At 40.5% G+C, this 25,619-nt stretch overlaps 2 protein-coding genes across 2 annotated transcripts in view; one reads left to right on the top strand and one right to left on the bottom strand.

Annotated features, from left to right (window-relative positions):
• LOC124694899 (cytoplasmic polyadenylation element-binding protein) overlaps positions 1-3,331 on the top strand; it is an 11,414-nt gene extending 8,083 nt beyond the window's left edge. The window contains exons 2-6 of the mRNA XM_047227827.1: positions 177-288; positions 381-552; positions 638-837; positions 2,520-2,654; positions 2,884-3,331. Of these exons, the coding sequence (XP_047083783.1) occupies positions 177-288; positions 381-552; positions 638-837; positions 2,520-2,651 (616 nt within the window). The 3' untranslated portion in view covers positions 2,652-2,654; positions 2,884-3,331. The remainder of the gene's footprint in view (positions 1-176; positions 289-380; positions 553-637; positions 838-2,519; positions 2,655-2,883) is intronic.
• LOC124659414 lies at positions 2,941-5,026 on the bottom strand. The gene is made up of 6 exons (XM_047197292.1): positions 4,700-5,026; positions 4,197-4,302; positions 4,032-4,113; positions 3,859-3,916; positions 3,622-3,764; positions 2,941-3,109 (listed from the first exon to the last, which is right to left on the bottom strand). Exons 1-6 carry the CDS (start codon positions 5,024-5,026, stop codon positions 2,941-2,943), a joined length of 885 nt encoding a protein of 294 aa, XP_047053248.1.
• Between the last annotated feature and the right edge of the window lie 20,593 nt (positions 5,027-25,619).

Raw genomic sequence — 25,619 nt, 5'->3', positions numbered from 1 at the left:
ACATCAGACTGTCTGTATGGAAGAATATTCCTTAAATGAAATCTGGAGGGGTACTTCTCCTATGATTATAGCAGATATAGATGTGTACCTTCTCTTGTTCTCAAATTGTCTGCCATCTCTTACTGTTGTCCAATCTGTTTATCTAATTTATTGTTTCTGGCCGTCTTGTGAATCAGTGCTAGCACTGGAGTAAAACGAAAAGGTGGTACAGGGGGGTTAAACAAAGTCTGTGGTGTTTCGCCTGAGCTGCAAGCTATTGTTGGTGAACCAACAATGGCTAGGACTGAGGTTTGTTATTGTGGCCCACCTTTTTTCTGTCTTCACTTGTCTTGGTGCATCACGGAAGTAACCCCTAAGATTGTGAATTGAATCAATTGCAGATCGTCAGGCAGCTTTGGGCATACATTCGCAGAAATGACTTGCAGGACCCTAACAATAAGAGAAAGATCATATGCAATGATGAGCTACGATTGGTTTTTGAGACTGATTGCACTGATATGTTCAAGATGAACAAGCTTTTGGCGAAGCACATAAGACCACTCGAGCCAACAAGTAGACCTTGCTCACACACAGCTGTTATGTTCTCCATAGTAATTAATATTTGTAATTAAATAATATGTGATATAAATTGCTGCAGAAGATTCAAATCGAGATTTGAAGAAGCAGAAGCCTGTGGAAGATGAACCCAGTCCTCCTGCCGAAGTTGATGCTACAAACCAACTTCCATTTATTGTGTCTGATGCTCTTGCTAGCTTTTTTGGAACTGGAGAAAGAGAGATTCCACATTCTGAGGCTGTCAAGCGCGTTTGGGACCACATCAAAAGCAATAATCTAGAGGTTAGTGGATGATTAATATCAGATCTTTGATGTTCTGTACTGGTCTTGTATGAAATACCCTGCATGATATGAAACTTGTAGTGGGCATTGCAAATTAATTGTGTCCAACGATGGAGAACTACAATAAGTGGAAGTGATTCTTCATTTCAATTTAGTTATTAGTACCTAAAAGTCTTTCAAAGGTAGAAGCGTGTATAGTTGATATAGGATGGTAGACTTTGAATTGCTATCTCATAAGAAACCATATTTGAGTGCACACATTTTAGGATGTTAGGCTTGAAACTACTATCTCACAAGGTAGCATATTTAAGATAATTGCACTCCTTTCTCTGGGTGCTCTGGTAGATATCATGCATTCATGCTTTGTATTTTTTCTGTCAAATTCTTGACAGATTTTGTTGACTGGACACTATGTTGGATATTTTTTTGTTTGGCAGATCACTCACTTTTTTTTTTGAATTCTTTTATCTGTTAGTTTTGGTTGGCAACATAGTTGTTGGTGGTTGATCAACCAGAGGCATATGGTGGTTGTTGTTAGATATAAGTTGTTGAGTATATATTCCCATGTGCTTTCATTTTTTTCAACTTGAAGAGCTGGTACTTGAAGAGCTGGTACTGCTTTTCAGTGCATACAGTTATACCCTTTTATCTTGAGCAGTGATAAGCCAGTATTTTGCAGATCCCTTTATATGCAAGTTGGTTGGTTGTCTATTCTCTTTTTTTTTCTGAACATAAGGTTGTCTATTCTCTTTGAACCTATGACAAGAGTGAAGCATAAGCAATGGTGGTTGTTTTGGATATAAGTTGTTTTAGTGTGTACTCCCATTTTTTTCCTGTACTTAAAGAACTAGTCACATGGTCAAAAGGCTTTACAATACCACTACCCCCTTAGTCCTTACATAAATCCTTGGCTGTCATATGTGTGTACTTTGCTGATTGCTTCAACATGCAAGTTGGCTTATTTTCTATTTCTCTTTTGACTTATGACATGACAAGAGTGAAGCATAAGCAAAGCATTCCCACAAAAGTGCCCTTTTCACTCTTTAGTGTTTTCATACATAACTGAATAGTAGCAGTTTTGTCATCTAAGACATCTGCGAATGATAAATCAACTTATATCTTGATTATGTAGTATGTTAATGAAATTACCTGCAGCTCTCAGCTTGCAAACTTATTTATTTATGGTGTTAAATAATTCACGCCACCAACCCTGTCCACCATGTCATTTTCCTTGTTCTTTTTGTTGATATTAGAGATGTTTCATGGGTAAATATTACGTTCTGCATGTTGTTGCATCTATAGATATAGTAGGGATGCAAGTGGGATCCCACTTCTAAGTTCAAAATTTGAGCAAAATATTTGATCTAGAAATCTTGAAATGACTTGAAAGTGGGACATAGGTGGGATCCCACTTCACACCCTAAGATTTAAGGTAGTACTATTTACTGCTAAGCGTTCTAGGTACGCATATGTTATATTTGGCTGGTCGGGAAGAGAGCCAATATTTTTGTGACATTTTCGAACTAAAACATGAGTAGATATATTGTCTCTTTTGTTTGTGAGTTACCTTTCTTACTGAAACAACTTTGTAGGATCTACTCTTGTGTGCAGACAAATCCCATGATGATAAACCTAGGCCTCCCTAAAGTACCTCATTTACATTATTGCTTGTTATGTTACAGGATCCATCAAATCCCACGATGATACTATGCGACTCAAAACTTAAAGATCTCTTTGGATGTGAAAGCGTAACTGCTCTGGTTGTTTCAGAGTTGGTGTCACACCACCTTTTCAAGCAACCTAACAACATCTAACTGGTTAGTTACTGACTTCTTGTTGAGAACATCCTCATGTTTGTCCGTCTTGCTCTGCAAGTCCCTAGTTTTTCCGGTGTTGCATTGTAGGTCTATAAAATGTGTGAAACCGGTACAAGGATATATTTCTTAGAGCTTATAGTGATATTTTGTTCTGCTAACTATTTGTTCTGTTTCGTTTAGTACAGCGTTGGTTTGCTTATCTAATATGACTGTCTAACTTTGCGTACAGATGAAACATGGAAGGACTCTAGTCGGTCTAACATTCTGGTACTAGGAACTGATGAAACTACAGAAACTTGCTGAAGTTACTAATTGCATCTTTTGGATCCAACAGACTGATGTACTTACCTGAAGGGCTGTAGGCTAATCGCTTCACAGTAGCAATCAAAAGGAATGGTAGTTGTGCATTTGTCTGGTTTGACCTCTGGGGAAGGGTCACATCTGGTAGGTTGTGTCTGTTAAATAGGAAGCAGTTCTGAAGCAACCGTAAAAGAAAGTGAAAGCTGATTAACTTTGATGTAAATTCAGCAACCATAGATGCCCTTTATGGTAAGAAGTAGCTTTCTCTTTTTTACCAAGAAAACATGTTACATTTCCTGTTAAAGAAGACCTGGACGACATTGTAATGTTGTAGGTAATGCATGCTTATATATTTTAGATCACTATCGAAATGCTAATGACCTGCTCCAGTTCTTTCTCAGTTGTGGCTCCAGTTCATCTTATTGATGATGGTTGCCTTTTCTCTTCACTTCTTTTGCTGCTAATTCCCTCTGGATTACATGCGTGGATAATGGAGATATGCTGTTTTCTGTGGCCAAACAATAACCATGTTGCATCATCATAGCACTAGCATTGTGTCATGTCACTGGTACTTCATCTAGTGCTGACCACTTCCAACAGATTCTGGTATCTTTACATCAGAATTCTTTAGAACACCAATGCGATCTTGCTGCCCTAATGAACCTACAAGTTGTTAAACATGGCGTAGAAGAGGACCATGACCACCAGGCCAATGATGGCACATACAATTATGTTGCTTCTCTCCTTATCTTCCACCGTGCCTTCCGGTAGAAACTTGTTTGCCACAATCAAAATTACGGCATCCAAATTCTGCAGCGGTGAACAGATATGATCACAGGTTGTAAATCGAGTGCATTACTTGGATTAGTGCAATTTTGATTCAATGTGTGCGTATCATGCTTGCCTGGTAAATCATCTGAAGAATCCTCTGTAGGAGTGGCGCGCAGGCTTTATTGACTTGGCTACAAGAACAGAGAAATAATTATTGCTTGTGTCAGAACCTTTTTTGTTTCTGCTGTCTAAATGTGCCTGTAAGTAAGAACCAAAATTTGACCCAAATTCAGAGTTGCTGGATACCTGATGAGCACTAGGCCTGTGTAGACGTGGGTCGTGGATACAGTGCAGTCTACGTCCCAAGGCAGCTTCTCGCCCTTCCATTCTGCAGGGAAACATTTTGGTATGAACTGACCTAAACACTAGTTGCCACATTACAGCTAGAAGCTGAAGAGATTTAAAACAGACCTAGAGACCATTTTATGCCCAGGTCAAAGCCTCCGTTCTCCGTGGGCTTGAGCACGAACGAGACCTGGTGCCGGAGCATCATCTCATGTAGAAGCAGGAACATGTTCTGTTAACCATGTCGTCGGTCAGAAATCAGAATGTCCATGTTGCCTTCTGAACAGGCCGAACAAAACAAGGTAGCAGCATCAAGCAAGAAAAAAAAAAGGGTTCAGGTTATGGAGGCAGCTGCAAGCCTCGGCTTCTGAGCAAAAAGAGGTCAGACACGCCACTGAAAGTTTGGGTCGGTCAATCGGCCAAATTTTCCAAATTTTCTCTTCATATTGGACCGCTTTTAGATCTAGAACCGATTTGTTTTCGGCCAGAAGAAGACGAGACATGTATGCATAAGTAAATAAAAAAATCCGGTTCCGCTCTTGTGGTAGCATTTGGACCAACATAATGTTTACTCGGCTATTTCAATTTTCAGACACTAAAATTAGGCACGACCCTCCAGGTTCTTTTACCTTGCTTATCTGCGAAACACTGACGGGTGGAAGGTTGCGGAAGAAATACTGGCACTCCTCGGTGATCAGCTCCAGCAGCTCCCTGACGCTCCGGTTCTGGATGGCAGAGTTGAGCTTCACGATCCTCATCATCGCCCGGAACCCGTCTCCTCCATCGCCGAACAGAGCCTTTACACGTAGTCTACCGCCATTTCTTCTCCTCGTCTCTGCACCTTTGCAGTACAATGACCTGGAAGCACACCCTGGCCTGCTAATTCTGGCCCCGTTTTGTCGCAGGCGCATCGACGGCATAGCAGGAGTAAGAAGGCATGACAGAGTTGAATCCATGGCGCCCAGAGCTGAACCTTGGATGTGGAATGCATGGACAGCATGGCTGTAAAAGACGATATATGAGGTTGGGGGTTTGGTTTGCGTCGATGCATGTCCGGCTGACAAGGAAGGGATTGTATGGGCCGGAAGCCATGTCCGTGATGTGTTGCAGACTTGTAGCTTAGCATGAACAGGTTGCAGTGTTGTCAAGGTAAGCAAGGAAGGATACTCTTGAAAACTTGGCTTCAGGCCAGGTCCATACCCTACAATGCTATAAGTAGCTATGCTCACACCATGTTTCAGAAGCTTCATCGGCAGGCTTTGCATGGTTCAATTAATACTGTACTACTTGTTTGAATAGCCTTTGTCTATGTCTGCAGCGTTTTATAAGAAGAGATCTCGTTTAGGACATCCGTACAACGACGCAGAAAAGTCCTCGTTCATGGAGCATACAATGCATACCAATATCAGGAGTCGAACTTGTTCGCGCTTTTACTCCCCTTTTCGAAAAAAAGGAGTTCAAATTGCTGTACAGTACTTCAGTTCCAATTGACACGCCAGCCAGCCGGAAGCCAAGTACCCTCACATTTTTTTCTCCATTTAGAATAAATATCCTGCCATCTTGGGCTAATCGTCACCAAGCCTTTTAGGTTGCCAAGACTAATCACTTCGGCCAATTTTTCACTAGCTCGCCAGCGTTAGTTTTTTCCCAGTACTAGCTTCCGGAAGCTCCTATATACCGTCCTAGTCGGCACAAGCGGCGCACCGCACACCAGCATCGGTTAGTTGGGTAACGGTCCAACAGGAATACAAGATCAGGTAGATTATCCTTTTCTCTTTTCTTTCCATTTTAGGTTGTTTATTTTTAGAGTTTTTTATTTTAAAAATCTGGGATTTCTCAAAAATGTGTTTTTTACATCTGATAATTTTCAAATTTAAATATTTTTTAAAATATGAATATTTTTGAAATTCAATATTTTATAAAATCAGAATATTCTTGTAATCTATTTTTTTCAATTTCAAGCATTTTCAAAATCCAAACATTTTCCGAAGCTAAGCATTTTTCAAAACTAAATTATAAAAATTAAAATAAAAAGAATCAAAGAAAGGAAAACAAAACAAGAAAGGAAAAGGAAAGGGAAAGGGAAAGGGGAAAAAACCCTGAAAACGAGGGATATAGGATTTTCGCCCCAGCTTCTTAGGTTTTTTTTTATGGCAACCAACTTCTTAGGTAAAGAGTATTCTGCCAAGCAGGAGTGAGCAAACTGACAACCTTCCCCTAAAAAAGCCTACTCTTTTTCTTTTCCTCAAAAATAAACCCATCCTTTTGGGTCCCTTTTTAATATAAAAAATTAAAGTAGGAAAATTATTTTGAATCAAATTTAATATATTTATTTTACATACTTATAAAGAATGCACTATCTTCGTTTGGGTTTGGAAAGGCCCGTGCATATTTTTCACAACAAACTCGATCAACAATATATGAGTATGAAGAAAGTCCACTTTTGGTCCTTGAATTCTAGTGAAAGTTCACTTTTGGTCCTAGATCTTCTGTCTGGTTTAAAATGAACCTTGAACTCTCAGAATCATTCACTTTTAGTCCTTACCCCGATTGAGCTAGGCAAATATCTTCCATAGGTGCCAAAAAACTCAAGGTAACGGTGCAAGGGTAGAGAGACGGGACGATGTTGATAAGAAAACAAGGAGACCTTTGTGGCGCAACGCTTCACGTGAATTAGAAGGGAGAGAAATCAAGCAAGAGACTGGTTTAGGGATCCAAAGGTTTCGTTGTTTTTTGCATTGTGACGTTTGGTTTAACATCTCAGCTAGTTTGGGCTTGATCTGGTTCTAAACCAATTTGGTTGATTACCTATTTTTTTCTTTTCACGCCAGTAATTTACTCAACTCAACTGCAAAGGGATGAAAAATGAACTATTATGAGAGTTCAAGGTTCATTTTAGACTAAAAATAAATTTTGGGACTGAAAGTGAACTTTCCCAAGAGTTCAAGGATGAGAATTGGACTTTCTTCTATGAGTATTACCCCACAAAAACTACATCAATGGATTCATGTTTAAAAGATGTTTCTAATGTTATAATTTGATGGCATATAACTAATATTTTGTTGATCAAACTGATGGATTTTTTTTCTTAAAACACTCAAACGTCCAAAATAAGTGACATATAATACTAGTGAGGTCAATATCAAGTACTTCTAGGGTCAAAACTAATATATTCATAAGTACTAGCATGATGTTTATCAGATTTTGGTGATGTTAATTGACATCATATACACCAGACAGCTCCGCCACTAGCAGGCCTTATAATCAAAAAATATAAGGAGTACATAAGATAACTTAAAATATTTCATTGCCAATATTTTTTTTGTGTTATCTCATTAAATATTTTCTATAAATTTTTTTTTTGAATATATTCAAAATATCTGATTTTAATGTATATGAGAAAATTATTCTGCTCCTTTTGAAAATTCTATTAGTTTTATGCAAAAAATTAGTTCGCGGTACATGAAACATGTTCATGTATTTTGCAAATATGATGTTTTAATAAATATTCTATATTAATATCTTACCAAGAAATATTCTGCATTCCACAAACAAACATGAAAAATTCAAGTGTTTTTTGTGCACATATTTTGCTTTAGAAAACCCTATGCTATTTCGCAGCCGTCTACTAAAATACCAAAACTTGATTTAGTTCTTGGAAATCGGTTAGATTCCTATAATTTTGCATCAATGATATGAATTATTCTATGATTTTTTTCGTAGCATTTAGAGTCTCTCGATAGACCGGGCTCCCCAGTGTCCCCCCAGTGTGCCGCCCATACTTAACAGCTTGGCCAGGCTGTGCCATGGTAGATGATCGATGAAGAAGGCGTGCCCATGGGGCCTGGCTGATCACCGTCCATATCCGATTCCAGCGACTTGACAACGAATCAGCCTACCTATCCTTCATGTTTGGGACTCTGGCAAGGACACATCAATGTTGCTTTCCACCATGTATTCTATCCTATCTATCTACGCTTTAATGTAAAGCGACGAAAAGGACATGCACAACGCTGGCTGCACCTTTTCAAATTCAGGCAAAAAGCTAGCCGGCCAACACATCAGTTGGAGTAGCTAGCTCTCGAACTTTCAAAAGAAGAGTGGACACGCCTTTTCCTTTCTGTCGACTGTCGTCTATTTGGACACTGTTAACTTTTTTTTTTTTTGAAGAATCTACAGTAGGTTTCCTTTCTGTCGACACTGTTAACTTGATTTCCATCCCGCCTTATTCTTGAGTTTGGCCTGTTGTATTGGATGTCATGCGCACACTTGGAATCAGCCAGCGGTGTGGTTGTGGCTAAGTTAAGTTTTTGCCCATGTGGACAATATGTTTTGTGATGATGCCACAAACTTGTAGGTTACTTTTTGTTTCTTCCGTTTTCGAGCTTTAGATCAACCGAGAATTAAGTTAGTTCTAGATCGACTATAGAACCGTTAGATTTGCATTGCGATTCGTGCAAATTAGAATTGCCAATGGGTGGATCAACATTACTGCCCCCCACCAAACACACCCAAAAGCAACCATATCCATCACCTTACTTGTGTCATGGAAAATATGGAACAAACACAATGCTCGAGTCTTCTGCAACAAGCATGGGCCGCCTTCGGTGATTTTTGACAAGATCAACGGAGAGGCAAAACTTCGGGTCACTGAGGTCGCAAAACGTATGAGTAAAATAATACCATGAGCGTAGTTCGGTTGTAATATTTTTTTTATCAAGACCTTGTCAAACTTCTTCTTAATTAATCAAATGGGTAAAGCTTTTGCCCATGTTTAAAAAAATAAAAATAGAAAAAAGGGGTGACGACCGAAATCAACGTGCAAAATTTATTACACTACCGGAACAATGAAAGAACAGACTCTTTGGGCATGATCAGTGACCAGTCAGTTCATAGGTTAATTAGCCTGCATGCACGTACTCTAGCATTGATTAACTATAGACCATGCACAAAAGGGCCGAGTTGATGATCGATGGATCGATGTACGGACAACTTTGTTGCACGATATGCTTCCATTTCTACTCCTGGACCTGCTTTTGGGAGCTAAAGAGCTGAAAGCGGGAGTAAAATAAATCAGCAAGCGGGAGAACACCTACATGCGCCGTAATTATTGTTGCCCACCGGGATGAGCACATTCCACATGCGAGCACTTGGCTCGAAAGATAAGCTAATCTCACCGTTAGCTGTAAAACTAACTCATCCATCGTTGATGTGCTGTGCTCTGCTTTCAGAGCATGCATGCATAAATGTGTATGTACGTTCTTGTACTACTTCAGATATATTAACATATTAAGTGTCCCTCGTGTACTAAATCAGCAATACAACCTTCATATACCGGTTTATAAGTTTTGTACTTATATCTAGGTCGCCAATTTAACCTATATGATATAAACTATATAAATTAAAAATTACATCGTTAGAAAATATAAGTTATGAAAGTTTTTAGTGATATATTTTCTGTAGTTTATACCCATATTAAGTTTGTTAAATTGATAACCTATGGCAACACATAGGACTAAAAAACGGAATAGGGGAAGTACTTAATATGAATCGGAGGGAATACTACATTTGGTTATTTTTTTATTTTTTATTATTCATTTTTATATCGATATTTTGTTGGCTCATTATACACTAACAAATTCTAGATTCACCGTGCTAAAACACCCTACACATTGTTGGAATTTTACCGTCTTCAACCAATAACAATTTTCTGTCGGCGCTTCAAAAATATGGCCCATTTCATGAAGCATGTTTTTATACTGTTTTTATTTGAAGTCATATGTTTCTATATTGTCCGTAACTATTATTTGCCAAACCGGAATATATGTTTTGTTAAGTTGCTCCAAGTCATAGCTTTTGAAGTTCGACCATGTTTATATAAAAAGAATGATAATACTTAAAGACTAAATTAGTATCATTAGATATATTATGAAATTATCTTCATACTGTATGCCCATTATATTTTCGGACAACACCGTCTTATAAAAATATGTGTCCAGACTCTCACCATGGAGACCATGATGTTAACACTAGCTACTTACACTTTGGAACAAATGATTAATTCTGAATTTTCTGAACCTAGCACAATGGCAGAACGTTATTAGCTACTAGCGTTCGCGCACATCATTGCACTCTTGGACACGATTTGGTCATTTATGCATCATCGTTAACCTGTGCCACGTCAGTCTATTCGACATAGCTGCATTCATCCATCCATCCAATGTGGTTTCTCTGCCTCTAATTCAATACCGACAGTATGCTGACGACTAGTGTCACGCCAGCCAGGGCAAAGATTACACACCATCCAGTATATTACTTCATCACGGAGAAGAAATTAATTGTGAATCTTCCAAATATGTATCCCATCAATCGCATCACACAATGCACATACCCGGCTAGCTAGCTACACGGGGCCTTAGAGCATCTCCACTCGTCCCCCCGAACAGGCCCCCGGTGAGCGTTTTTTCCATCCGGACGGCGTAATTCGGCCCAGTCGCGCCCCCGGTTCCTCGTTTTCGTCCGGATTTGGGCCTAAATCCATCCGGCGATCCCACGCCATCCCCGCCCCCCCCGGGAGCGCTCGGGGACTCCGGACGAAACGAAAGCGCGCGAAACGGCGAGGAAACTTCCCGCGCGTCCGGTGGCCCCAACTTGTCGGCGAGAGAAACCGATCGTCGTCCTCATCGCATCGTCTTCCGCGCGCCGTAAAAGCCTGCCGCCGGTCTGCATTCGCCGGCCACGCGGCGAGTTAATGTCGTCGTCTTCCGCGCACGCATCGTCTTCCGCGCGCACTAAAGGCTGCCGCCGGTCAGCTCGCCGCGGAGGCGTCGCAATCCGCGCGGCATTTAATCCCCGCGTCAGCCACGCCTATATACGCCGGTCCGATCACCGCGAGGCGTACCCCGTGCTCCACTCTCCCTCCACTCTCCCTCTACTCCCAAGATGGCGTTCTACGACGACGACGGCGCAGCCAACAACGGCTTCCCCGCCGGTCGCTCCACGCGTGGGAGGGGCACCTCCTCCACCGGGCGGGGGTACCCCCGCCCGCCGGACACGAGGCCTCCCGGAGGCGGCTGGGCGGCTAAGTGCCGGCGGCGTTCCAATCCCGCCGGCTGCCGCGGGGCCATGCCCTCGACGTCGCCATCGAGGAGGCGAGGATGACGATGACCGACGAGGAGCGCGCCGAGCCACGCCACCACCCGGACAACTACACGGCGTGGAACTCCTACTTCCTCCGGCGGTGGGAGCGGGAGCCGGCGGCCTACGACGGCCCGCCGCCTCCGCCTGCGCGCAACAACGCCGTGGGCCGCCGACGGTGGTGGAGCGCGCCGGAAAGGACGCTGGCGAACGTCCTCGCGCACATCGAGGGCGGCAACTTCCCGGTGCTCACGATGCCCCCTCCATCGGCATCGAGGGCGTCGGCGAGCCGCCGTCGGGAAGCGTCCGGCAGCCACGGCGCATGGCTGCCGGCTCGTCGTCTTCCGGATCAGCGTCAAGGTCATCCTTGGCGCCGGTGAAGAGGGAGGAGGCGACGTCGCCTTCGACGCCGCTGCGCGTCAAGAAGGAGCCGGCGTCTCCGCCGACGACCGAGAGGGCGCAGCGGCGGCGCCCTCGTCATCCGCGAACAGCCTTCCGCGCCGCGAGCGGCCGGAAGAAGACGAAGAAAGAGGCCGCCGCAAGCCGGCTCGCCGAGGAGGAGGCGAAGCGCGCGGAGGACGCCGCGATGGCGGAGGCGATCGCCAGGTCGCTGCACGACATGGAGGAGGAGAAGCGCGCGGACGACGCCGCGCTGGACTGGGCCAGGCGCGACTGGGAGCGCGAGGAGGCGGAGCATGTGATGACCCGGCGTACCACTGCATGGTGTAGTACACAAGTCGTTGACATAACACAAGTGAAACACCGTTCCACCCATATTACATCTCTCAGAGTGGTACAACAGAAACATATGCGAGTCCAAGGTATGTCTATAGAAGTACACCCGAGCTGTTTACATAAGATCAACATAACCTCCTATTTTACAGTGAGGTAAAACTTCAAATAAAGCTCCAGAAGAACGACTCGTAATCTATATTATTGTTAACTCAAGTTCAAGAGCTACTTGGCTTGTTATAGAAATCTAGCTACTTAGGTGCTAGGATTAGGGAAAGGTTCCCTTCTATTACTAGTCTAGGTTTCCATAATAATTGATGCGGAAGTTGACTCCATTGACTTCTTTGATTGGATTCTTCATCTTGTTGCGGTTGACTCCCTTGTCTTCGAGTTCCACGGTAGTTTCTCCTTCGGTGCATTGCTCTAAGAAGGGGGTTCAAACGAGATAGAATGAGTACGAGCGTACTCAGCAAGTTCATATTAGGAAATATGTGTATCATGCACTAGCTACAGCCATAGACCGAGAAAGTCATAGGCCAATGCAGGTTTTCATAATCATTTCTTCCAAAGGTTTATTTTATTCTGAAAACTATGCCCGTCGGTCTTCACGGAGTTGACCAGAACTTCGTGGAGTTCCTTTCCTGCCGCGTTCGCAGTTCCCTTCCCGGAACGAGGAGTGACGAGTCACAATTCGGTATCCTCCGCAGAGGTGCGTTACTTTTCCCATAAGAGACCTTATCCTTGTTGCCAACCGGGCGTATACTTTCCTGTCCACACTTCCTTTGGTGTGAGGCCAGGTGTAAGATCCAAGTCCACACCGCCTTCTCCGCGACTGCAAACCCACCCTTTTGTCCGACCCTACACCTCCAGTAGACTTCCCCCGATAATACGGCTTTACTCATGGTGTACTCCGGACAATCCTTCATAGATCGGAAGAGATTAACATCACCAATGGATGGGGATTTAAAAGGATTTCCCAACCTATTGCGGCGGTGCCTCCGGCACCCCACCGTCTCTCCGATCCGTTGGCGTGCGAAGGGAAAAGATACGGCTGACTTCCCAGAGCCATTATAGATCTTATGGTCAACGCGATATGTACGGCGCTAGAATCACTGGACGGCATTGGTAATTTAATCCTAGGGTGATATAACCCATTGCAATGGAACCTCCACCATATCAACACATACCATGGTTCCATTGCCCACCACATAGTCATATTCATAATTGTAAAATAATATTTGCTTTTCAATGCATGAGTGATAAGTATAGTACTTTGCATATAGTTTGATAAAAATAATCAAATGACATGAGCAAGCGATGAACTTGCCTTTCTTGATCGCAAGATTATGCGAGCAAAAGCTTCGATACGTGATAACTCCAAATTCTGAAATACCATCATCGTCCGGTAAGGACAATGTTTAAAGAACTGGCAAAGATGCTATAATGCATAGTATGAGATGCAATCGCCCCGAGCGTAAGCTAACCTTGATGATTTAAGATATGTGAGTTGTAAAGATTCCTTTAGGGTTGGTTGCACTTTTAGAATGGTTCTCAAACAAGGTTCTTATTAGGGTTTGGTTATATTAGCATCATAATCAAGTGATATAAGACATCATAACAATCATACACATAAAGAATAGTAGTGGAATAATATGTGAAGAACGAGTTGTCAATTTTAAGTTCTACGGGACATGGTTGATGATTACTTCTATTATACTTCAAAAGAATAACTTTTGAAGAACATGTTAATTAAGAATTAATGAGTATTTCAAAGAAGGATTGGGGCTTCTAAGGTTTGATTAGCATTTGTACTTCAAAAGAATAACTTTTGAAGAACAGGTTAAATAAGAACAAGAACTACTATACATAGGAGCTAAGTGCTATTAGGGTTTACTAATAGGATCTGGTTGGTGCTTAAGTAGAAGTGATCTACATGTAGCAAGTATTAGTAGGTTTATTACTATGGTTTCTCCTAAGCATCATATCAAAGGATGGTTATCAAGGTGTTGCTATGAGTTAGGGTTTACTATGACTTCATATTTGCTTTACCAAATAATCTCTAATAGTTTCTAAGCTAAGTGGTTTATCATTTCCTAAGTAAGGTTTAGTTGAATAGGAACATGTGATGTGATTTGCTACACAAAGTTGATACTAGGGTTTATCATTATGGTTCTACTAGGGTTTAATGATTGAGGTTGATCTTAATGGTGTGGTATATAGGATTGATGATCAATGGTGCTAACATGGGGTAACAAGCTAGGGTTTATACCTAAGTGGCACTAGTGAATCATATAGGTTTTAATTAAGAATAGGAACATGAAATGATAATCTCATGTGACTTGGTTTTATGCTAGTGGATCATAAGCATGCATTCATTTGTTTCTTACTAGGGTTTAATAGGTATAGGTGAAGTGGATATGATCACATGGGCTAAACCTTAGGGTTTTAGGTTTGCACTAATTTAGGATGATCACATGAAATAATGAGATCAAGGTTTTACTCAAATTGAAACTAGGGTTTCTAAGTTATGATACAACTCCTAAAATGATAATTGATAATATAGTTGTGGTTACTAACTACTTTGAATTAAAATTAGTGATGGTTTGCCATTGATTAACTTCCACAAGAATTAATAATTAGGGTAATTCCTAATTAGGTTTAATTCAGAATTAGGGTTTAACAATTATTATTAGGTTTTAAAATACTTAACTTGGTAATTAAAAATGTTTGAGTAAACAAATTTGAACTATCAAATTAATATTAGCTGTTAACATTTTCTTGTTTTATTATCATTTAAGAAAATAGTAAATGGTAAATTGCAAATTAGGGTTTATGAATTACCACTAATATTTAAGTGGATGCAATTATGATAAATAAAATTAATCTTAACATTTTACTTAGTTACTGAATAGTTAAAATTTAAGTTTGGAACTTCCCTAATTATTGAATTCAAATTGTATTTTAAATAAATGAAAAGGCATAATTAATAAAGCTAAAAATAAGTGAATTTTTATTTTGACACACATTTTTATTTTATATTTTATTTGAATAGAGTTTATTTTTGTGAACATTTTGATATATTATTTATATTTTTCTGAGTTGAAATGGATTTTATACAATTTTGCAAAGTTTCGATGATTTACTTGGTTTTTAAATTAAATCTAAAACTAAACTTACCGGTTCACTCTACACACGGAGAGACGGACAGGTGGGTCCTGTGCCAGGTCACCTGCCTCGTTGGCAGTTGACTGGGTCAAAAAGTTTAACGGGTCCCACTGCCACGTCGACACCACCGGCGGCTTGACGCCGGCGGGTCAGAACGCGACGGCGACGCCGATTTCGGGCTCCCGGGATGATCTACTACATGTTTACGGACCCCCATGACCTACTGAGCATGATGGTGTTGGTGGTTCACCGAAATACCCACCGGAGCTTCGCCGACAATCATGTCCGCGGCGGAGCTACTCCGGCCAAACGGCTAATCCGAGCTAGAGCTGATGCCAGGAAGCGAAAGTATGCTCTATCGGCGCGTAAACTCACCCTGAACTGAATGGTGTGGTCGGCGACGATGATTGCTGACGGAGACGAGCTCAATTTCGCCATTACCGGCGAGTGCTCGCAAAAGGGAATCTTCAAATTTGCGCTGCTGAGACCTCCCCTTGATGCTGGGCTCCTCCCAGATGCTCTCCTCGACGATGCGCTCCTCCACGACCAAGCGGCGGATGCTGAGGTGGCTCAGACCACCGTGTTCTTGCTCGACACCGGCGACAGTATAATGATGATGGCGAGGATTTGGAAGAACTAGAGAGGAATAGGAAGGGTGGCGAAGAATTAGGGTTCCATGGCGAAGCTACGGGCAAATTTATAGAGCACGGCGAGGTCTGTATCGGCATTTCACCGGCGGCAATGGCCGGGATGCACAGTGAGATCGAAGCTTGTTCTGAGCGCGAATCTTGATGAGAAGTGGATGAGACGGACGCGAGAAGATTTGGCGAGGTTCTGAGATGGTCTCTGGCGTCCGGCGGCGTTCTTATCCCCGTCAAGGACGTGGCCGAGCTCCTCCTCTGCGCTGTCGTCTCCGGAGAAGAGAACGAAGACGACGACTTGCCTCGCACGAATTTTAAAGCGAGCCGAAACGGTACCTGGGCTGTTTCGTTTATGGGCTGGGCTGGCGACGTGGGCTGCGGTGGCCTGCTTCGGTCCAACAGGTAAGCTCCTCTCTCTCTTCTCTTTTCTATTTTATTTTCTGTTTTCTATTTGTGATTTGAATTCAAATTTTGATTCTGGTTTTGTTTTACAGGTTCAAAAATATTTGAATATCAAAACAATTTGATAATGCCATCTACTATATTGTTTTATTTTCAAACAACTATTATATAATTGATTTATTTTGTGTCCTTATGAGACACAATTCAAGTTTTTAAATAGATATGATTTTAGGGTTTATCTCAATTGCTTTGTTAATTAAGGAATTAATCTTGTTTTAATTGATTTTAAATTTAGAACATGTGCATGGTGAACACATTCTATTTTTCTAGTGCTTAACCATAGTGATCATCCACATATAATTTAATTATTTCTAGGGTTTAAAGTAAGTGGTAATAAGAATGGGTTGAGTTTATGATTTTATGTGGATGATGATCCTATGTGAAAGGGTTTAGGGTTTTAGTGATGCTTCACTTATTTGGAGTCTAAATAGGCATGAGGCATGGCGAGGGTTCTACTTATAATCCAAAGGGATACTTGGATTGGTATTTAAATGTGGTCTAGGGTTTTAGTAGTGATCACCAATGTGATACACCACTAGGTTTAGGGTGTGAGCAATAGTTAGGTTATGTTTAATTGACTAGGATTATTCCTCTACATAAAGCATGAGGATTGGTCTGGTTAACTACTAGTGATATACTTATTATTTTATGTGATAGATGAGATCTATTAATCATATGTGTTTAACTTATCATCTATGTTTATAAGGTATAATCATGCATTAGACCTGATCCACTTATTCCTCACTAATCCCACTTTAATATTCCTCCCATCACACTCTTCCTAGATTCTTAGGGTTTATAATTAATACCAAGTTGTGATGATTATGGAATTGGTTTCCTAAGGTATTGTTATTGGAATAGGGTTCTCACCTCCAAGATCAAATATTGACTTGAATAACTAGGTTTAGTACTTGTCTAATATGCTTGTATGAACATGGCTATGATTAGTATTATAACTTCTCTCACCTCTCAATGTCTTGGAATATCCTAAGGTCCTACTCAAGAGATGATGATATGATCCTCTAAATATATGGTTTGCCTAGGGATTCTACCTTGGTAACTTCGTAGCTTGTTCTTCGGAAATCCGATAAACCTGCATCTTGTGGTATGCCTCCACCTCCTAGCTTCTTCATCTTGATCCTAGCTAATTCACATGGAGTGGCTCTATGTGTTTGTGCCCATGTATCATGGTACTTGATGAGCAAATGGATGAAGGGTGTGGCTCTATTTATAGGCTTGGGCAAGCTCTAGTATCATGACACATAGGTGGTGACTCTTGTGTTGGTTAGATAAGTAAGGTGCTTGGTTGTCATGCCCTCATCCATAGCAATCCTTTGAGCATGAGGTGGCATAACTTGGAAAGCAAGTCATGTAGATATTTTCATCCCATGTGGCAAGATCATTATCCTCTCATATGATTTATTTTTGGATAGCCAAGTGGCATTTGCTACTAAATATCTTGTGGATGGTTTTATTATTGTTGATGAGTCACTATATTATATTTGATTGGATTTATATTATAATATTGGTGAAAAGGTTAAGGTTGAAGGTTATTTCTCAATTTTGGATAGTTGGGTTTGATTTCACCAAGGCATGATCATATGAGTTTCAAAATACTCATAGTTAGTTTTATTCAAATAGTTTGAACTATAATTTGTAATGTAAATGGATTTAGTTTTATGATATTCCATATACTTAATAAGTTATGATTTAAATAAGAATGTGTGGCTTTTATGCACTTTAGACCCTGTGATTTACCTTATTTATTAATAAGTTTAGAAGTGAATTAAATTACACACAAAAGTAGTTGCTAACTTTGAAGTGTTAATAAGTTAGTATTTGATTCTTAAAGAATGTGTTGTTGTAAGGAATGTCATGTTGAGATCCTTTATAAAATCTTATAGTTGACCCTTACTTAAGGTGTTGTTTGTTGTAAATCTACTTCTATTTGATCTAGCCCATAGATCAAATCATCTCTACCCAAAATAAGGTTTTAGCAAAGATCACGAGTGAAGTTTATAGCGCTTGACTTGATGAGCAACTTCAATTCCGAGCAAGTCAAGTGAAACTTCAGTTACTGTGACAGGTTTTATTTGAAAGCGCGAAAATTCCCCGGATTTTCTATGCATGTATGCAATGCACACTTTGGTGTTCTCTCATTTTATTGCCTCTAAACCTGGGATATTACAGCCTCTCCCCCTTAAACTGAACTTCGTCCCGAAGTTCGAACGCTCTCATGTTTCGGAATGTTGAAATATCTTGAACAGATCACCATCCTTCAACTCCATGGTGATCATACTAGATATAATTGGATATATCCCTTATCCAGATCCTTCCTGGAATCTTCTAATGACTGGCACTGATATTTTCTTCAATTCTATGGTTTCTTCCAACACTCTAAGCTTATAGGCTTACTCTCCAAAGATTCTTGGCTTAGGACATCTTATTGAGTTAATGGACTTTACTAATGGCTATGGTGACATCTTCCTATTTGGGTACTCAAAGCTTGGTTCTACTAGCTGCGGTAATCCAGCTGCGGTGTAATATGGCACTATGGTGTACCAGCTGCGATGTTCAAACCTCGATTCTAAAGGATTCATTTAAAGCAGGGTATTGTTTTTCCTTACTACCATAACGAAAGTAATGGTACTTCGTAAGGTGTTTACAATAGGCATGGTCCTGGTGGTTTATTCCTACGAATGGATTAGACTCATTTAGTCCATCCAATCATGGCTTCTAGTTTATGTTAGTTACCTTTCTTTTGGTTTCTTTAGGTTCCATGAATGGAATCTTTCTAATAGGCTTATGTTTTGGTATAGTCAAACCCTTCGGTCTTTTGTTTTCTTAGACTTTGATTGTCCTCCGACATCTTCTTCATCCAACTTCCTTATCTTAAGCTTACTTAAGTTCTCTTGGTTTTGAGTAATTACAATTACCCACTCAAGTTAAGGTCTAACCCTTACTTCCTCGAGATATGAACCTCGGCTTCTGGTCTGACAATCTCCTGAGAGTATTTTTATATGGGTACTTCCCAACAACCTTATAAAAATAAGATCGGACTTCCTCTCAGTTCAGACCTTTTTCTCCGTCTATCATACTCCAAATCATATTTTAATACTTCTCCTTCAGCCTTCCTCTCCCCCTTGGAGTTTACTAATAATCTTCAAACTTCCTTTCTTCTAATTATTAAACTCCAAGGGTAGGTAGTTGGTTTAAGTCTAGTTTATATTTTGTACCTTTCTAAAGTCTCATCAAGAATTCTTTGTGGTGTATCCACTCAGTTGTGGGTATCCATTATGAATCCTCCAATTTAAAAAAAATTACCAGCTACGAGATACCAGCTGTGAAATACTAGCTGCGGAATCCCCCTTTCTTTTAGGTAAAGAAATGTTCAGGCTGTGGCTATCTGGTACCAGCTGTAGACTAACTAGCACCAGATGTGGCTTATTGGATACCAACTATGGCTATGTTATGGGTCTAGTCCATATCTATCTACCAGTTGTGGCTACTTTCATAGTTTTAGTTAAAATATACCTCACTTCACATACTTCCTCTTCATGATTATCCTATATCAGCTGCGGTCTTATTATACCAGCTACGACTTCACTTGTCTATTTTTATTATTCTAGGATTTGTTTTGCAAGATAACCACTGGTTGACACTATGAAGATAGTATCGTAAGTGACTTCACTTGCATTACCTTCTTCCATAATGAATACGGCTCCACTTCTATTGCTCCATATTCACTATTTTTCTCCCTTCCATGGTACTTCCATGTTGAAGTACCCCTTGATTAAGGATAGAAGTGAGTTTTGATGAGTCCTTCCTTTAGAGTATTGTGGTTGCTTCCCACAACTTTACTTCCTTCTTCTAGTGAACCTTCATCTTGTCTTCCAAATCTTCAGGATTCGTCACTTCCTCACACGAATACCTTTACCCTCTAGACCTATAACATCAAGTAAGAGCTTGATATTGCAACATGCATTTGCATATCAAAGTCAAACTTCATGTATGGATCTAGTCAAACAATGAAAATCCAATAAAATCCAAGAAGATTCAGCTTTGTGCTTATAATACACATCCTTATATGCCTGAATATAGTAGTTGGGTAAGACATCCCTAAACATCAGGTTCAGATGTGTAGTATATAACACCACATAAGATAGGTTTAGGTCGTGATACTTAGCACTTATACGTGAATTTCTACTATTTGTCTCAACATTTATCTTAATTCCACATTTGCAATGAGACAAACTTGAAACAAAATGGCTTGGGATAGTTGAAGTTAACCTAGTTTTCTTTGGAAGTACTAACAAAATAGTATACCCTATATGTGCTATTGAAGACTACCTCCTATAATACAATTATTTCTAATATGTTTACTCTAAACAAATGATTGTTTTAGAATATACCACCTATAACTCTAGGATTTCTCTATGTGATATGCTCTAAATAAGCCCTCTTTAAATTAAGGACTATGATTCTAACATACTTGGTACAGTTTCCAGGATTTTAAGGCCTAAGTTTTCGAACTATTCCCTAAATCCCTACTCCTTATCATTCTTTTATTATCGTACTTATGATGTTCTACTCCATCATACCATGATTCTCAAGTGAATCATATATGATTACCAACTTTACCATGAAAAGTAGAGTTGTATAACTCTTATCACTCTTCCTTACCTCCTATGATTGACTCATCATAGACATATACTACCTTATATAACTTATCTCCCTTACTTAACATCAGTCATTTGACATTTTTAATGACTCTTACTTAACTATAACTTGCATTGGTATACTTCTTCCAATAGGATATCTTCCTTATGGTTGTATCCTCTCTTTGGACTACCATGTATTGTATACCAACCGTGGTCTACTACCACCCATTATCTTAAGCTTCAATGGTGTTCTAATTATTTGGAATGAAGCAAGATAACTAATTAACCTTATTTAAGAAATATAGATAAGAAAGATTGACTCAAGTGTGTCGGGATTATTCTCAAGTGAATACCCATCTCAAGTCAAAATAATAGTTGGTTTAACTAAGACAACTTCCTATAGACACTACCAAACCTATAGGTCTCCTTTAAAGGGTTTTAATCCTAAGGTCAAAGCATTTGCTCTGATACCAGCTGTGATGACCCAGCGTACCACTTCATGGTGTAGTACACAAGTCGTTGACATAACACAAGTGAAACACCGTTCCACCCATATTACATCTCTCAAGTGGTACAACGAAACATATGCGAGTCCAAGGTATGTCTATAGAAGTACACACGAGCTGTTTACATAAGATCAACATAACCTCCTATTTTACAGTGAGGTAAAACTTCAAATAAAGCTCCAGAAGAACGACTCGTAATCTATATTATTGTTAACTCAAGTTCAAGAGCTACTTGGCTTGTTATAGAAATCTAGCTACTTAGGTGCTAGGATTAGGGAAAGGTTCCCTTCTATTACTAGTCTAGGTTTCCATAATAATTGATGCGGAAGTTGACTCCATTGACTTCTTTGATTGGATTCTTCATCTTGTTGCAGTTGACTCCCTTGTCTTCGAGTTCCACGGTAGTTTCTCCTTCGGTGCATTGCTCTAAGAAGGGGGTTCAAACGAGATAGAATGAGTACGAGCGTACTCGGCAAGTTCATATTAGGAAATATGTGTATCATGCACTAGCTACGGCCATAGACCGGAAAGTCATAGGCCAATGCGAGGTTTTCATAATCATTTCTTCCAAAGGTTTATTTTATTCGAAAACTATGCCCGTCGGTCTTCACGGAGTTGACCGGAACTTCGTGGAGTTCCTTTCTGCCGCGTTCGCAGTTCCCTTCCCGGAACGAGGGAGTGACGATCCAATTCGGTATCCTCTGCGAGAGGTGCGTTACTTTTCCCATAAGAGACCTTATCCTTGTTGCCAACCAGGCGTATACTTTCCCGTCCACACTTCCTTTGGTGTGAGGCCAGGTGTAAGATCCAAGTCCACACCGCCTTCTCCGCGATCGCAAACCCACCCTTTTGTCCGACCCTACACCTCCGGTAGACTTCCCCGATAATACGGCTTTACTCATGGTGTACTCCGGACAATCCTTCATAGATCGGAAGAGATTAACATCACCAATGGATGGGGATTTAAAAGGATTTCCCAACCTATTGCGGCGAGTGCCTCCAGCACCCCACCGTCTCTCCGATCCGTTGGCGTGCGAAGGGAAAAGATACGGCTGACTTCCCGCAGGCCATTATAGATCTTATGGTCAACGCGATATGTACGGCGCTAGAATCATCTGGACGGCATTGGTAATTTAATCCTAGGGTGATATAACCCATTGCAATGGAACCTCCACCATATCAACACATACCATGGTTCCATTGCCCACCACATAGTCATATTCATAATTGTAAAATAATATTTGCTTTTCAATGCATGAGTGATAAGTATAGTACTTTGCATATAGTTTGATAAAAATAATCAAATGACATGAGCAAGCGATGAACTTGCCTTTCTTGACTGCAAGATTATGCGAGGCAAAAGCTTCGATACGTGATAACTCCAAATTCTGAAATACCATCATCGTCCGGTAAGGACAATGTTTAAAGAAGCTGGCAAAGATGCTATAATGCATAGTATGAGATGCAATCGCCCCGAGCATAAGCTAACCTTGATGATTTAAGATATGTGAGTTGTAAAGATTCCTTTAGGGTTGGTTGCACTTTTAGAATGGTTCTCAAACAAGGTTCTTATTAGGGTTTGGTTATATTAGCATCATAATCAAGTGATATAAGACATCATAACAATCATACACATAAAGAATAGTAGTGGAATAATATGTGAAGAACAGTTGTCAATTTTAAGTTCTACAGGACATGGTTGATGATTACTTCTATTATACTTCAAAAGAATAACTTTTGAAGAACATGTTAATTAAGAATTAATGAGTATTTCAAAGAAGGATTGGGGCTTCTAAGGTTTGATTAGAATTTGTACTTCAAAAGAATAACTTTTGAAGAACAGAGTTAAATAAGAACAAGAACTACTATACATAGGAGCTAAGTGCTATTAGGGTTTACTAATAGGACTGGTTGGTGCTTAAGTAGAAGTGATCTACATGTAGCAAGTATTAGTAGGTTTATTACTATGGTTTCTCCTAAGCATCATATCAAAGGATGGTTATCAAGGTGTTGCTATGAGTTAGGGTTTACTATGACTTCATATTTGCTTTACCAAATAATCTCTAATAGTTTCTAAGCTAAGTGGTTTATCATTTCCTAAGTAAGGTTTAGTTGAATAGGAACATGTGATGTGATTTGCTACACAAAGTTGATACTAGGGTTTATCATTATGGTTCTACTAGGGTTTAATGATTGAGGTTGATCTTAATGGTGTGGTATATAGGATTGATGATCAATGGTGCTAACATGGGGTAACAAGCTAGGGTTTATACCTAAGTGGCACTAGTGAATCATATAGGTTTTAATTAAGAATAGGAACATGAAATGATAATCTCATGTGACTTGGTTTTATGCTAGTGGATCATAAGCATGCATTCATTTGTTTCTTACTAGGGTTTAATAGGTATAGGTGAAGTGGATATGATCACATGGGCTAAACCTTAGGGTTTTAGGTTTGCACTAATTTAGGATGATCACATGAAATAATGAGATCAAGGTTTTACTCAAATTGAAACTAGGGTTTCTAAGTTATGATACAACTCCTAAAATGATAATTGATAATATAGTTGTGGTTACTAACTACTTTGAATTAAAATTAGTGATGGTTTGCCATTGATTAACTTCCACAAGAATTAATAATTAGGGTAATTCCTAATTAGGTTTAATTCAGAATTAGGGTTTAACAATTATTATTAGGTTTTAAAATACTTAACTTGGTAATTAAAAATGTTTGAGTAAACAAATTTGAACTATCAAATTAATATTAGCTGTTAACATTTTCTTGTTTTATTATCATTTAAGAAAATAGTAAATGGTAAATTGCAAATTAGGGTTTATGAATTACCACTAATATTTAAGTGGATGCAATTATGATAAATAAAATTAATCTTAACATTTTACTTAGTTACTGAATAGTTAAAATTTAAGTTTGGAACTTCCCTAATTATTGAATTCAAATTGTATTTTAAATAAATGAAAAGGCATAATTAATAAAGCTAAAAATAAGTGAATTTTTATTTTGACACACATTTTTATTTTATATTTTATTTGAATAGAGTTTATTTTTGTGAACATTTTGATATATTATTTATATTTTTCTGAGTTGAAATGGATTTTATACAATTTTGCAAAGTTTCAGTGATTTACTGGTTTTTAAATTAAATCTAAAACTAAACTTACCGGTTCACTCTACACACGGAGAGACAGACAGGTGGGTCCTGTGCCAGGTCACCTGCCTCGTTGGCAGTTGACTGGGTCAAAAAGTTTAACGGGTCCCACTGCCACGTCGACACCACCGGCGGCTTGACGCCGGCGGGTCAGAACGCGACGGCGACGCCGATTTCGGGCTCCCTGGGATGATCTACTACATGTTTCTGGACCCCCATGACCTACTGAGCATGATGGTGTTGGTGGTTCACCGAAATACCCACCGGAGCTTCGCCGACAATCATGTCCGCGGCGGAGCTACTCCGGCCAAACGGCTAATCCGAGCTAGAGCTGATGCCGGAAGCGAAAGTATGCTCTATCGGCGCGTAAACTCACCCCGAACCGAATGGTGTGGTCGGCGACGATGATTGCCGACGGAGACGAGCTCAATTTCGCCATTACCGGCGAGGTATCGTAAAAGGGAATCTTCAAATTTGCGGCTGCCGAGACCTCCCCTTGATGCTTGGGCTCCTCCCGGATGCTCTCCTCGACGATGCGCTCCTCCACGACCAAGCGGCGGATGCTGAGGTGGCTCAGACCACCGTGTTCTTGCTCGACACCGGCGACAGTATAATGATGATGGCGAGGATTTGGAAGAACTAGAGAGGAATAGGAAGGGTGGCGAAGAATTAGGGTTCCATGGCGTAGCTACGGGCAAATTTATAGAGCACGGCGAGGTCTGTATCGGCATTTCACCGGCGGCAATGGCCGGGATGCACAGTGAGATCGAAGCTTATTCTGAGCGCGAATCTTGATGAGAAGTGGATGAGACGGACGCGAGAAGATTTGGCGAGGTTCCGAGATGGTCTCCGGCGTCCGGCGGCGTTCTTATCCCCGTCAAGGACGTGGCCGAGCTCCTCCTCTGCGCTCGTCGTCTCCGGAGAAGAGAACGAAGACGACGACTTGCCTCGCACGAATTTTAAAGCGAGCCGAAACGGTACTCGGGCTGTTTCGTTTATGGGCTGGGCTGGCGACGTGGGCTGCGGTGGCACGCTTCGGTCCAACGGGTAAGCTCCTCTCTCTCTTCTCTTTTCTATT

This window comes from Lolium rigidum, chromosome 1 (assembly GCF_022539505.1).
Source record: "Lolium rigidum isolate FL_2022 chromosome 1, APGP_CSIRO_Lrig_0.1, whole genome shotgun sequence".
NCBI classification, from domain to species: Eukaryota; Viridiplantae; Streptophyta; class Magnoliopsida; order Poales; family Poaceae; genus Lolium; species Lolium rigidum.
This window is presented reverse-complemented; position numbering and strand designations above follow the sequence as displayed.